Consider the following 11421-nt stretch of genomic DNA (forward strand, 5'->3'; position numbering starts at 1 on the left):
CATCTCCATTTAATTCGAAAGCTCGAGGTGTTGTACTTTGGTTCATAAGAAGTTACCGTTTCAGTTGGAATCATTCTCTGCCACATCATTTTCTCGAAGACAATCAAGATAACTGACCTGTTCATGGAGCACTGTGTCTGGACTCAGATTCACAAACTCACCTGGCAAGGTCAGCATACAGCCATAGACTAGCTCTACCACTAAACATCCATGATCTGCCCTAACAGCAGTAGGCATGTGAAGGAGAACCATGGGCAAATGTTTGCTCCATGTAGATGCATCGCCAACTGCTTTCAATCGTCAATGAAAATGCTCAAAGAAGCTGTTGGCCCTGAAATGCTCAGCGATAATTCAGGTCGTGCCCAGAGGATCAGTGAGAGCTCGGACCAATGCTGACTCGAACTGAGACCCTCGATCTGTTGTAATAGTTTGCCCAGAACATCTAAAGATGGAATCCAATGATCCACAAAAGTCCAAGCAATTGTCTCTACAGAGATGCCGATGTTAGGAATTTCATCCTTCCACCTGGTCGTCCAGTCCTAACCTGTGAGCAGATAAGTACATTGTCGAGATGGCGGAAGTGGACCTTCCAAGCACAAGGTGTACGTGCTGGAAATGGGAATCCAAAACAACAAAATCCCCCAGCTTGAATTTCATGTGCCTGGAGACTTTAGGGTGTTGACCCAGCAAGCGAGTCCTTGCCCATAATCCAACATTCTGTTTAACATGAAACCAGGTCAAATCTTCCTTAACCAGTTTGATTGATGCTCTTCTACCAGGAAGAGATAGATTGTGAAGAGAAAATCTCCTGCCTCATAACTGCCACACAAACGGCAGAGTCCTTCCTGTTGGGGGAAAAAAAATCACAAGCCAACTTTTCACCCAATTCATCCAGGGTCACATCTTGAAGATCGAGACCAGAGTTGATCTGGTTTCACCTGATGAAATTGGCATCAGTGTGCCGTGCATGAGCCATGGCAGTGAAATCGATGGCAATTGTTGGATGTAATGTCGCGCCTGGATAGGGCACCAGCCACAGCATTCGCTTTTCCTCAGATATGCTGTGTGTCCGATGAAAATTGTAGGATGAACTCCAAGTGCCAAATCTCTCTGCGCAAATAGAGATGTGTGCTTCTACTTTCAGTATGCAGAAGAGGCTGGTGGTCTGTACAAATTGTGTAAGAATGACCTTCCAATAAAAAGCTGAAATATTGAATTGGACATTTGGATTCAAATAAATTTATTTCAAAATTGTATCTACTATTTCAAGAGGAATCTCCAAACCCAGACTTGAATAAATCAAAAGAAAGATGGGAATTGCATTTGGGAACTGAAATTGACCCTTTTTGCTGGTCTGACATTTGTTGAGACAGTAATTAATGTTTTTGATAGATTAGTTAATTACAAATTTATTCATCAATTATATTTAATGCTATATCAATTAATTTATTGCAATTTTTTTCAAATTTATGTCTTAGATGTGGCACAGAAATTCGTACGTTGATACATTCTCTCTGGTCATGTCTCAAGGTGACATCATTTTGGAAAGATGTGGGCAAGTTTTTGGAACAAATTATAATAATGTTTACCATCAACACCTGAGCTTTTACTTTTGGGAAATGTATATGATTTGGAAGCCTTATTCAACTTCTCAAAAAAATTTTATAAGTTGCATTAGCAGTGGCCAGGAGATGTATAGCAATTCCATGGAAATCTGAATCCCATCTTAAAATTGATCGTGGGGAAATGCAAAATTGTATTCCCTTAGCAAAGGTGACGTATAATATTAACTGGGTATGATACATTATTCAAAATATGGAAACCATATTTAGATATGGGTTTGGATATCTAATGTATTCACTTCTCCACCCCACCACCACTTTTCATTAATCTTAATGGTTGAACCTTCTCATGTTGGTTTAATTCTAATATTTTTTTAATATCCTGCCTTTCATTTTGGGAGGGAATAGTTATCACAGGAGCTTTGAACCTAGATCTGTTTTTTTTTTCATTATACTTTTCTTCTCTTCTCACTTTTACGGACAGTACAACCATTTATTTGTTATTCTATTTTGACCAATGTATCATTTGGATACGATTCTTGTATTATATTGTACTGTATACAAAACTATAAATTAAAAAAAAAACTGAAATGTTTCACTGCGCGATAGATAGCTAAGAGTTCTTGCCCAAATGTACTATACTTTGCCTGAGCCGGTGACCGCTTGGCTGAAAAAAAACACCGGAGGTTCCAATTGCCCACAGACTCGTTGTTAGAACACTGCTCCCACAGCACATGCATCTGTGGTAAGAGAGCAAGATTTTGAGCATTTGATGTACAACCTTAGTGACATTTGTCAGAACAGTGTTCACATCATGGAAAGCATAAACAGGATGGTCTCCCAAAGATAATGTCTTTTTGAAGCAGACATCAGATCCTTTGAGTCATTCAGCAAGTGGTAATAGAGATGCTGTGGCATTCACCAGGAAACAGCAATAAAAATTCCTCATACCTAAAAACCATCACAACTGGCCAAACATAACGGAGGGAGGAAATTCTCAAATTTTATGCACTTTCCATTCATCAGGCAAAATACCATGTTGTATAAATCTAGGTCCCAAAAATACAAGAGCAGCAGAACCAGAAACACTTTCCTGGGATTGATCACGAGGCCACATTCCTCAAGCCTCCGTAACAATGAGATAAGGTGGCTCTTGTGCTCCTCTTCATTCACACTTACAACCAGAATCTCCTCGATGAACACAAGCACCAAACAAACCCAAGGCCAGTGAGTTCGTGGTCCATGAACCACTGGAATGTCTGAGCTGCATTCCATAGACCGAATGGTTTTCTCAAAAACACAAACATGCCAAACGAGAGCATCACTGCTGTATTTGTGACATCCAAAAACTCAAATGGAATCTAATAGTAAGCACGTTCTAGATTTATTTTGGCAAATGCAGATTTGCCGTGGAGGTTTGCTGAGAAGTCTTGTAAATTTGGAATATTGTATCAGTCAGGCATGGTGGAATTGTTCAGGGGACGATCATCTCTGCAAGGCCGCCAATCTCTAGTTTTTTCAGAACCACATACAATCGTGAAGCCCAGCAGCTGTCAGATCTGTGGGCTAGGCACAATTCTTGCCATTCCAATTTTGAAATTTTAAGATAATCCGGGGTATTACAAGCCTGCGTCTCATAGACCCTGCCTTTATATGGTGGCTTATTGCATGTATGCATACCATTATGATGGGGACACGAGGCGAGGAAAAGACTTGAGGAAGGCTTGGAAAGGGCAGGAGCCAGGTTGAAGGCTTGTCAGGCAGCAGATGGCATTGGAAGGACAATAAATGTAGCTCACTTGCATTCAAGAGCTGCAGTCCACACAACGGCATTTTGTCAAATACATCACTGAAAAATGTGAAAAGAAATCCTCTCCCAAAGTGGAATTGGCCACATTTACAACTGAAAACCCACCCAAAACGATGTGAAGTTAAAATGAAATGCGAGTGACCTCTGGGCATATTTGAATAAGAGAATCATTTGTAGCTGAAAGAACACATGACATATTAGCAAATCTATGTTCCTCAGGAGTTGAAGGGACAGGCACCGCACCAAAGTGACAGATAGTTTTGGAGTTTTACATAGAGATGCCAAACTAATAACCTATTCTAACAACTGCCTAGAATTGTTCCATTTTTCTCAGTTGCCTTCGATAATCTCTCCCAAATGAGAACAAGATCACAGACAAAGGAACAGAACCAGGCCACCAGGCCCATCGAATCTGCTCCGTAAACTGACACAAAACTATTTCTTGATTTAATACTCAGTGATCTGGCTTCCACTACTGTATGTGGCAGCGGTTCCACAGATCCACGACCCTCTGGCGAAACAAGTTCTTCCTAATCTCTGTTTTATAGGATAACCTCTAATTTTCATGTCCTCAATTCACCCACCAAGGGAACCATCTTACCCGCATCCACCCTATCTAAACCTTTCAATATACGAAATGCCTTCATGAGATAACTTCTTTAATTTCCTGTACTCCAATGAATACAACCCAAGAGCTGTCAAACATTCCTTGTACGTTATCCTTTGCATTTTGGGAATCATCCTAGTCATTCTCCTCTGCACCCTCTTCAACAACATCACATCCTTTCTCAGATAGGGGGCCCAAAACTGCACACAGTACTCGAAATGAGGTCTCACCAGTGCCCCATAGAGCTTCATCAACACCTCTTTACTCTTGTACACCATTCCTCTTGAAATGAATGCCAACATAGCATTCGATTTCTTCATGACCAATTTCACCTGGTCATTAACTTTTAGGTTTCCTTGCACAAGGACACCCAGGTCCCAATGCACATCCAAGGTCTGAATTTTCTTCCCATCCAAATAGTATGCTTCCTGTTTATTTCCACTGCCAAAATGTACAACTGTACATTTCTCGATGTTAAATCTCATCTGCCATCATTTTGCCCAGTTTCCTAATCAGTTTATATCCTTCTGCAACTTTACGGTTTCTACATTTCCTACTCTGTCCCCTATCTTGGTGACCTCCGCAAATTTGGCCACAAAATCATTTAAACCACAATCCAAATCATTAATTTCTTTTTCCTTGGAATATATCTATCCTGCATTCCTTTTATTACTGCCACATACCATTCTAGAATCAATCATTACTGAACCTGAACATGTTCTTTGTGATAAACATCTTCAAATAAATGTTCTGGATTTAATTTTTTAAATTAATGTGTGATTCCTCTTCATCAACTCTTTGGAAGCTGAATTCACAAAATTTTCCAAATATTTTTTCAGCAATAATTCTGTGGTACAGAGGATTACTAATCTTTCCTAGAGGTTAAAAGTTGCATTTTGATTTTCTTGTCTCAACTGAACATTGTACAAGGTGAAGGCTGATTAAAATGGATTCAGTAACGATGGCCTTCAAATTTTGCATTATTGCTGTGGCTACACAGCTTGAATGATAAACTGCTGTTTCTACAGGGAATTAACTCATGGAAATGTTCTAAATACATTCATTGGAGATAGACCTCTGTGAAAAGTTTACTGCCCATCGGCAACAATCCTTGAAAAGAGATGAATCATCACCCAACAGAGCAGCCCAGGAATAGGCAATTTGGTGAACAATGTCTGTGGTGACCATGATGCTCATTTAAATTAATCCCATCTGTCAGCATATGGTCCATACACATCACCCATTCCCTCTTGTTCATGTGCCGAACCAAATGCCTCTTAAATCGTGGTGAGTTCACCACTATCCTGGCAGCGTGGGCCAGACCCCCAGCGCACTGTGCAAAAATCTGCCTCACTTCTCTCCTTTTCCCCTCTCATGTTCAATATAGGCATCGTAGTATTTTTACATTTCCTACGGGGGGGGGGGGGGAAGAAGACATCAACCTTCTCCAGGACTACAATAATTGGATAAATTTCAACCAGGTCATCTCTCAGCCTCCAAAGCTCCAGAGAAAACTATCTACATTGCCACTTTCAAGGAGCTCGCGCTTGCACCCCAAGATCCCTCATTGCAACTACTACAAGTCCTCTCAAAGTGCAAGACACTTGTCCAGATTAAACTCCATCTGCCATTTCTCTGCCCACATTAATAAGTCATCTGGTTTGGAAGGGATAATATGAGGGGAACTGGGTGGATCAACAGGACAGAGAGAAAAACATGGGGGGTGTGGGCAGGTTACATGAACTTGGAAAATTCCATATTCATACCATCGATTCACAAATGCAATAAGAGATGGATCCTCTGTATTTGACCTCACCCAGACAATGAAGGAGGCAGAAGACAAAGGTCAGCGTGGGAATGGAATGGAACTTAAAACAGCTTGTGACCATGAGCCAAGATGGCCATTGTGATCAAAGTGGAGGTTCTCAGCCAATTTGTCATTTACTCTGCATTGGGTTTCCTGCCACAGAGGGCATGGACATGGTTGGAGTAGGTGACTTCGAAACTTTACCCTGGATGGTGTTAACTGATGTAGATTGCAGGAGAAAATGCCCGAGGATGGGGAGGAATTAGGAGTCTGTAATTATTTGAAAGATCTTACTGCAAGATTCATCACCAACGAGGAGGAAAGCAGCTTCAGTCTATTCTCCCTCTAAGAAAGTTTATGTAATAAACAAAACAATCTTTCAGTACAGCCAGAGGCAAAAGGGCTCTTAATTTAGTCTTACAATCAACAGACTTTGAAGTTACCCACCGTAAATGACTCAAAATTCAATTCGAGATTCACTTCTGGTGGAAATATAAAAGCCAGTGGCTTGCTTAATCAGATTAGCCTTATTCTGAGTTTCCATTTCTACTTTCACACCATCAAATGCAAGCCTCAGTTGTTGATCCCCAACTATTTTCTATCCTTACCCACTTTGCAACTACACCTACCTGCAATTGGAACAAACAACAGCTAATTTTTCCATGTATAAATCATATACAAAATAATTTACCCACATTTTCACATCACTGTAGACACTGATTGATAAGTTGTGCCCATCAGAAAATTGCACCAGCCACTACAGGGTGCTATTTACCTTGGTGTTACTGACTCTTTTCCAGTGTTACTTGCAGACATAATGTCATATTCAACATGCACAATATTTATTTTCTTACTGACCAGAACTATAAAGCATTGTGTAAAAAAGAGAAAAGCTCAAGTCAACCAGGAGATACTGACTGCAATGTTGCTGTGCACATTTGCTACATTATTGAAGTCTCACAGAGCTGACAAGAGATATTCAAAGTCAGGCAATAACAGAAATAACAGAATATTACAGCACGGTACAAGCTCTTTGGCCCACGATATTGTGTTGATCTTGATATTTCTAACAAAAAAATAATACCCTGTAGCAGCTACTGCGGTAGATGCTACTCAATTAAGGCAAACACACACAAAGGTAGTCAACTCAAGACTGGTTTATTGCAGACATACACAGACCTTTTATTCCCTGCCTGTCAATGAGAATATTAGTGAAAACTTTCTGGTCCACAGGACCAGCTGGTTAACGCTACTAGCCAATAGCGCCCCGTGCCTTTCAGCAGGGGCTTCATCTTATCCACTCACTGTACTTTGGTGCCCAGCACTGTTAGCCTGTGATGTGTCAGGTAAGTCTGTGAACTGATGGTGGAGGTTCATAATACCGCGCTATGCGTCCACTACAACCCTGTTTTTCTTTCACCCATGTATGCCTGTCTCAGAGTCTCTTAAATGCTTCTTTCGTGATATTGTAATAGATAAATATATTTGGAGAATTTGGTAATATTTGGGATTTTGGTAAGGTTTTGAGTAGGTTGCATACATATACACACATACATTTTAAAACAGATCTTATTTGAAAGACTGAAGAAATATTGAAGATCTCAGGAGAATGTTATTCACATTCACAAGTAGGTGTTAATCGAACTGATGTCATAAAATGAATGACCATTGTTTGGAAATGGAGCCAGGATGGCTACAAGTACCTTTCTGCAGGCTGCTTACAGGAAAGTTATACCTAGGTTTTGTTTATCTAACAATAGCTTGAGCAGAAGAAAGAACTCCTGTAGTTTCAAATAAGAGGAATAGAACTCTGCAGTAGCTTTGAGAAAGAAGTTACCATCTGGAAAACCCTAACGGGGCAAAGTTCATCAGTGAGACATTGAGGTGACTAATGGTGGTACCTCAGTTGTGGAAATACTGGAACAACAAATCTCTCTCTAAAAACCCGACAAGAACAATCCTGAGCAGTAAACATTTACCTTTCGAGCACCAAAACCTTGTGAAATTTAGACACGTTCAGTTCTGTGCACAGCAGAAAAATTACCTGCACCAGAGAACTTGGAAGAAGGAGAAGTGAGATTGAACTGTGAACCAAAGAACTTTTCTTAAATTTATACACTTTAAAAACATGTTCGTTTAGAATTAGAAAGGGGTTAATTTGGGTTAGTTAAGTATAGAGTTAAGTTAAATTTTCATTCTATTTTCATGATTAAATTTGATTAAAAATAACTTCTGTTTTTAAAACCAATTGTTTTGGTGAATGACTATTGCTTCTAGGTTTTGGAATCCTTTGGGCTTGTAACAATATCTTCTTGGATAATGGCATTGGGCCTGTTTAAAGTAGGAAATAGCTTCTACCAGCAGGAGTTTCTATTTGAGGAAAATATTGATAGGTGGCTGGCCACATACGTTTCCTAAAAATGAATACCCTCTCCCTCCCTAAACCACATTCAGCCCAGTGACATCTTTCTGCATTGTCTTCCTGGGACCACCAAGGACCTGATCCATTTTCCATCACTCCTTGCAATGCCAATATGGCAGTTGCCATTAAGAACTGACAAATCACTTTTTAATTAAGCAAGCAAGATGAAAATCATCCTGACATCCCGCTTAAAAAAAAAAGAGTTAACAAACCTTCCTAATTATATCACTTCATTTTTATTTTGATTCCCATGGGGCATTAGTAAAAAATGTCGCATCCATTTGCTCATCAAATTATGAGTAAAATCATGATCCCTCTTCATAAAAACCCATAACCTTCAATGTTACACAGATAATCAAGGAAGAATTCTGTAATAAAGGTGAATGAAACATTGAAAGAATTTCCCCCTTTAAAACATTGAGATTGTAGCGTACCAAGTGACGGGGCGAGGAAAAAAAGCCAAATCACTGCAACACTTGGACAGTACAAGATGGCATGGACTCCCCTTCACTACCGAGAAGGACCCCATGCCTAGCACCATGTATGGGCTTAGGAGCCCTACACTTCTGCGTAGCTGCCAGCTGGCCAGAGAGTAATGCAACAACGTTACTGCTGGAAGTCAGGGGTACGTCACCAGAAGTGGCCGGGCCAGCGAGCAGACGTAGGGAATTTAAAACAGTAAAGCCAGTCTTTGTTTTACACTCACCTTGTGTGGACGTCTCTTTATTTGGTAGCGCTGCCGCAGCGGACGCTACATGTCGATAACTTCTTACTTGCTGCAACCAAACAGGCCTGCAAGATACACCAACCTAAATAGAAAACATGACCAGAAATCCCAGAGATCATAAATTCAAAAGGATTGGTGAAATCTTGACTCTGTGTTGTTAACACCAAAGTCCCTATATTTTTCAAGGCATTTGGACAAGTAACTGAGAAACATTACATTTTAGACACATGGTACGTCAGGATCATAAGGGTTGGAGCATTATTGTTCAAGTGACACAACTTAAAAAAAATAACATCTAACTTGATGAAGAATGTGATGCTGCAACAGGAAAAACGGATGGAATCAGACACATTCTATGAGCATTGGGAAGCAAAGAAAAATGGATTGGTTTTCCATCCCTTCCTAAGCGACCCAATGACCCCGACAGGTCCTCCCCGACTTGCGACCGTAATGGAGTCAGATCCCACAATGGACGCAAGTCGGAGTTTTTCCCCCGTGCGAGGAGACCTGAAGTCTTAGAGCCTATTTTTAAAATCAAATGATTTGACAAACGAGAACAGAGACACAGGGCACAAAAGACCCAAAATGTGCGGATTGACTCAGCGCCTCGGGGTCCATCGGCTGGGGGCAGCCATCTTAATTTCTGTGCGCATGCGCTTGCGCAAAGGGTTCGCTTAGTTGCCCTGTCGGCACATCAAAATCTGCCGCGCATGCGCCAAGCAGACTTGCCACGCTCCTGCCCCCGCCCCCTCCCTCTGCAAGTTACCTCGCGGCCTCCGGCCTCGCCCTGTCGGCGCTATCAGGCCTCGCACCGACGCCTCGGCTCCACTCAAACACCTCGCCGGTACCGGCCACTCCTGGGTGGGGCCCAGCGGGCTGCTGGTCGCCCGTTTTCCCTGGACCGCGCGACTGAGGATGATCCCGGCGCCGTCGCCAACTTCTCTTTAGCGCCCGCGGCGACGCGATGAATCCCGAGCAGACACAACGCCCCCAACGACCCGCCTCCCCTCTGCACGAGCCAATCAGCCCTCGAACCTGCCCATCAATCCAACCCGACTTTAGCGTCCAATCAAATAGCAGCCCCTCCGAATCATCCCATTGGCTGGCGTAACTGAAGGAACCAATCAGTGTGGGAGCGAACACACAAGTGCACCCAATCAGCTTCGCAAGACACAAGAGAGGCAGTCGAAGGAGCAGGAGTCCCTTCAGCCCATCCATTTACAACTACCCCAACAACAATCAAAACCTTAGATTTCATAAGATCACTTTGTCCTGGCTCCAGGATTCCTCTGATCTGAAGAAATACAAGGGAGACTATTTATTCTCAATCTTTCCTTCAAATTTATTACCGCTTCCAATTTAATGTCTGTTACTTTTTTCAAAGTATCTGCATCTAAGTTCGATGCATCTGATCCCTCTACGAATGTGTATGACAGTAAACACATCACATGTCCATGGATCCCAATTTCAAATGAACCTTCAACAGGGTAGAGAATTCCAAGGATATTACACTTTCATTGAAGACATTTCTTAAAGTCCAAGCAGCTGATCGGTTATTGGGAAATTGTGACACTTGGTGTTCAGCTCCTTTGCATTATCCTCCCTCAATCCGTGCTGCTGTGTCCCCTCATAATGTTGCAATGCCATCTTCCTTTTTTCCAATGAGAAAGAGATCCATATTCAAACTTTCTTTCTATCACCCAGTTAAAACATCCCAGAAACAAATCTGATAATATTTGTGCACTTCTCATTCTTCAGATAAGGAAACTGGACACATGACTCCCAATGTAAGATGAGCAAGACCATTCGATGTGAAATTGGAGTGTGCGCGCTACTGTGAAGGGTGGAAAGAAGGACACACACTCAAGAAATCAAAGTTAAAGACTCCTTTATTACACTCGCAGCTCTACTTCTATTCTCTCCCCGCTGCTGTCGACTGGAGTTATGTCGTATCAGCGCCGGCCTCCAATTAGTCAGTATTCCTGTCCTTGTTGATTACTGTTGTGCGGGTTGTCCCCTGGGTCGAAAGTTGTTGGTCCCTGTTGACTCTGCGTGGTCATCAGGTTCGTCAGTCATCTTGTGTACAGGGGGGATCCCAGTTAGCATGATCCCCCACCTCCCCAGAACCAGTGATTGGAGTGCTGTTCGCTGCGTTCAGTCGCCTATATCTGCGTCGTGGGGGCTGAGTGGAGACCAATTTGCTGGCTTCAGGTGGTCGATGGTGAAAGTCTCTTGCTTCGCACCAATATCCAGCACACTTACCGTGAAGTGTGGAATGAACGATACACACCCAAGAAGTCGAAGTCGAATACTGGTTTGTTGAACTGGCAGCTCTGCTTATATACTCTCCCACTGCTGAGGACAGGTCTTTTGAGACGGCAGAGCCAGCCTCGGATTGGTGGGTGTTCCTGCCATTGCTCATTGCTTCCCGCCGTGCAGGATGTCACCTGGGACGAAGGTTGTTGGTTCTCGAGGGATCTGCTCAG

The 11421-nt window shown here is 42.2% G+C and overlaps 1 protein-coding gene across 1 annotated transcript in view; it reads right to left on the reverse strand.

Moving 5' to 3' along the window:
* Positions 1-11041, reverse strand: part of LOC138750280 (uncharacterized) — a 29717-nt gene extending 18676 nt beyond the window's left edge. The window contains exons 1-3 of the mRNA XM_069912382.1: positions 10935-11041; positions 9702-10046; positions 8915-9000 (exon numbers count right to left, since the gene is read on the reverse strand). Of these exons, the coding sequence (XP_069768483.1) occupies positions 8915-9000; positions 9702-10046; positions 10935-11041 (538 nt within the window). The remainder of the gene's footprint in view (positions 1-8914; positions 9001-9701; positions 10047-10934) is intronic.
* Positions 11042-11421: the final 380 nt, after the last annotated feature.

This window comes from Narcine bancroftii, unplaced genomic scaffold (assembly GCF_036971445.1).
Source record: "Narcine bancroftii isolate sNarBan1 unplaced genomic scaffold, sNarBan1.hap1 Scaffold_111, whole genome shotgun sequence".
Taxonomy (NCBI): domain Eukaryota; kingdom Metazoa; phylum Chordata; class Chondrichthyes; order Torpediniformes; family Narcinidae; genus Narcine; species Narcine bancroftii.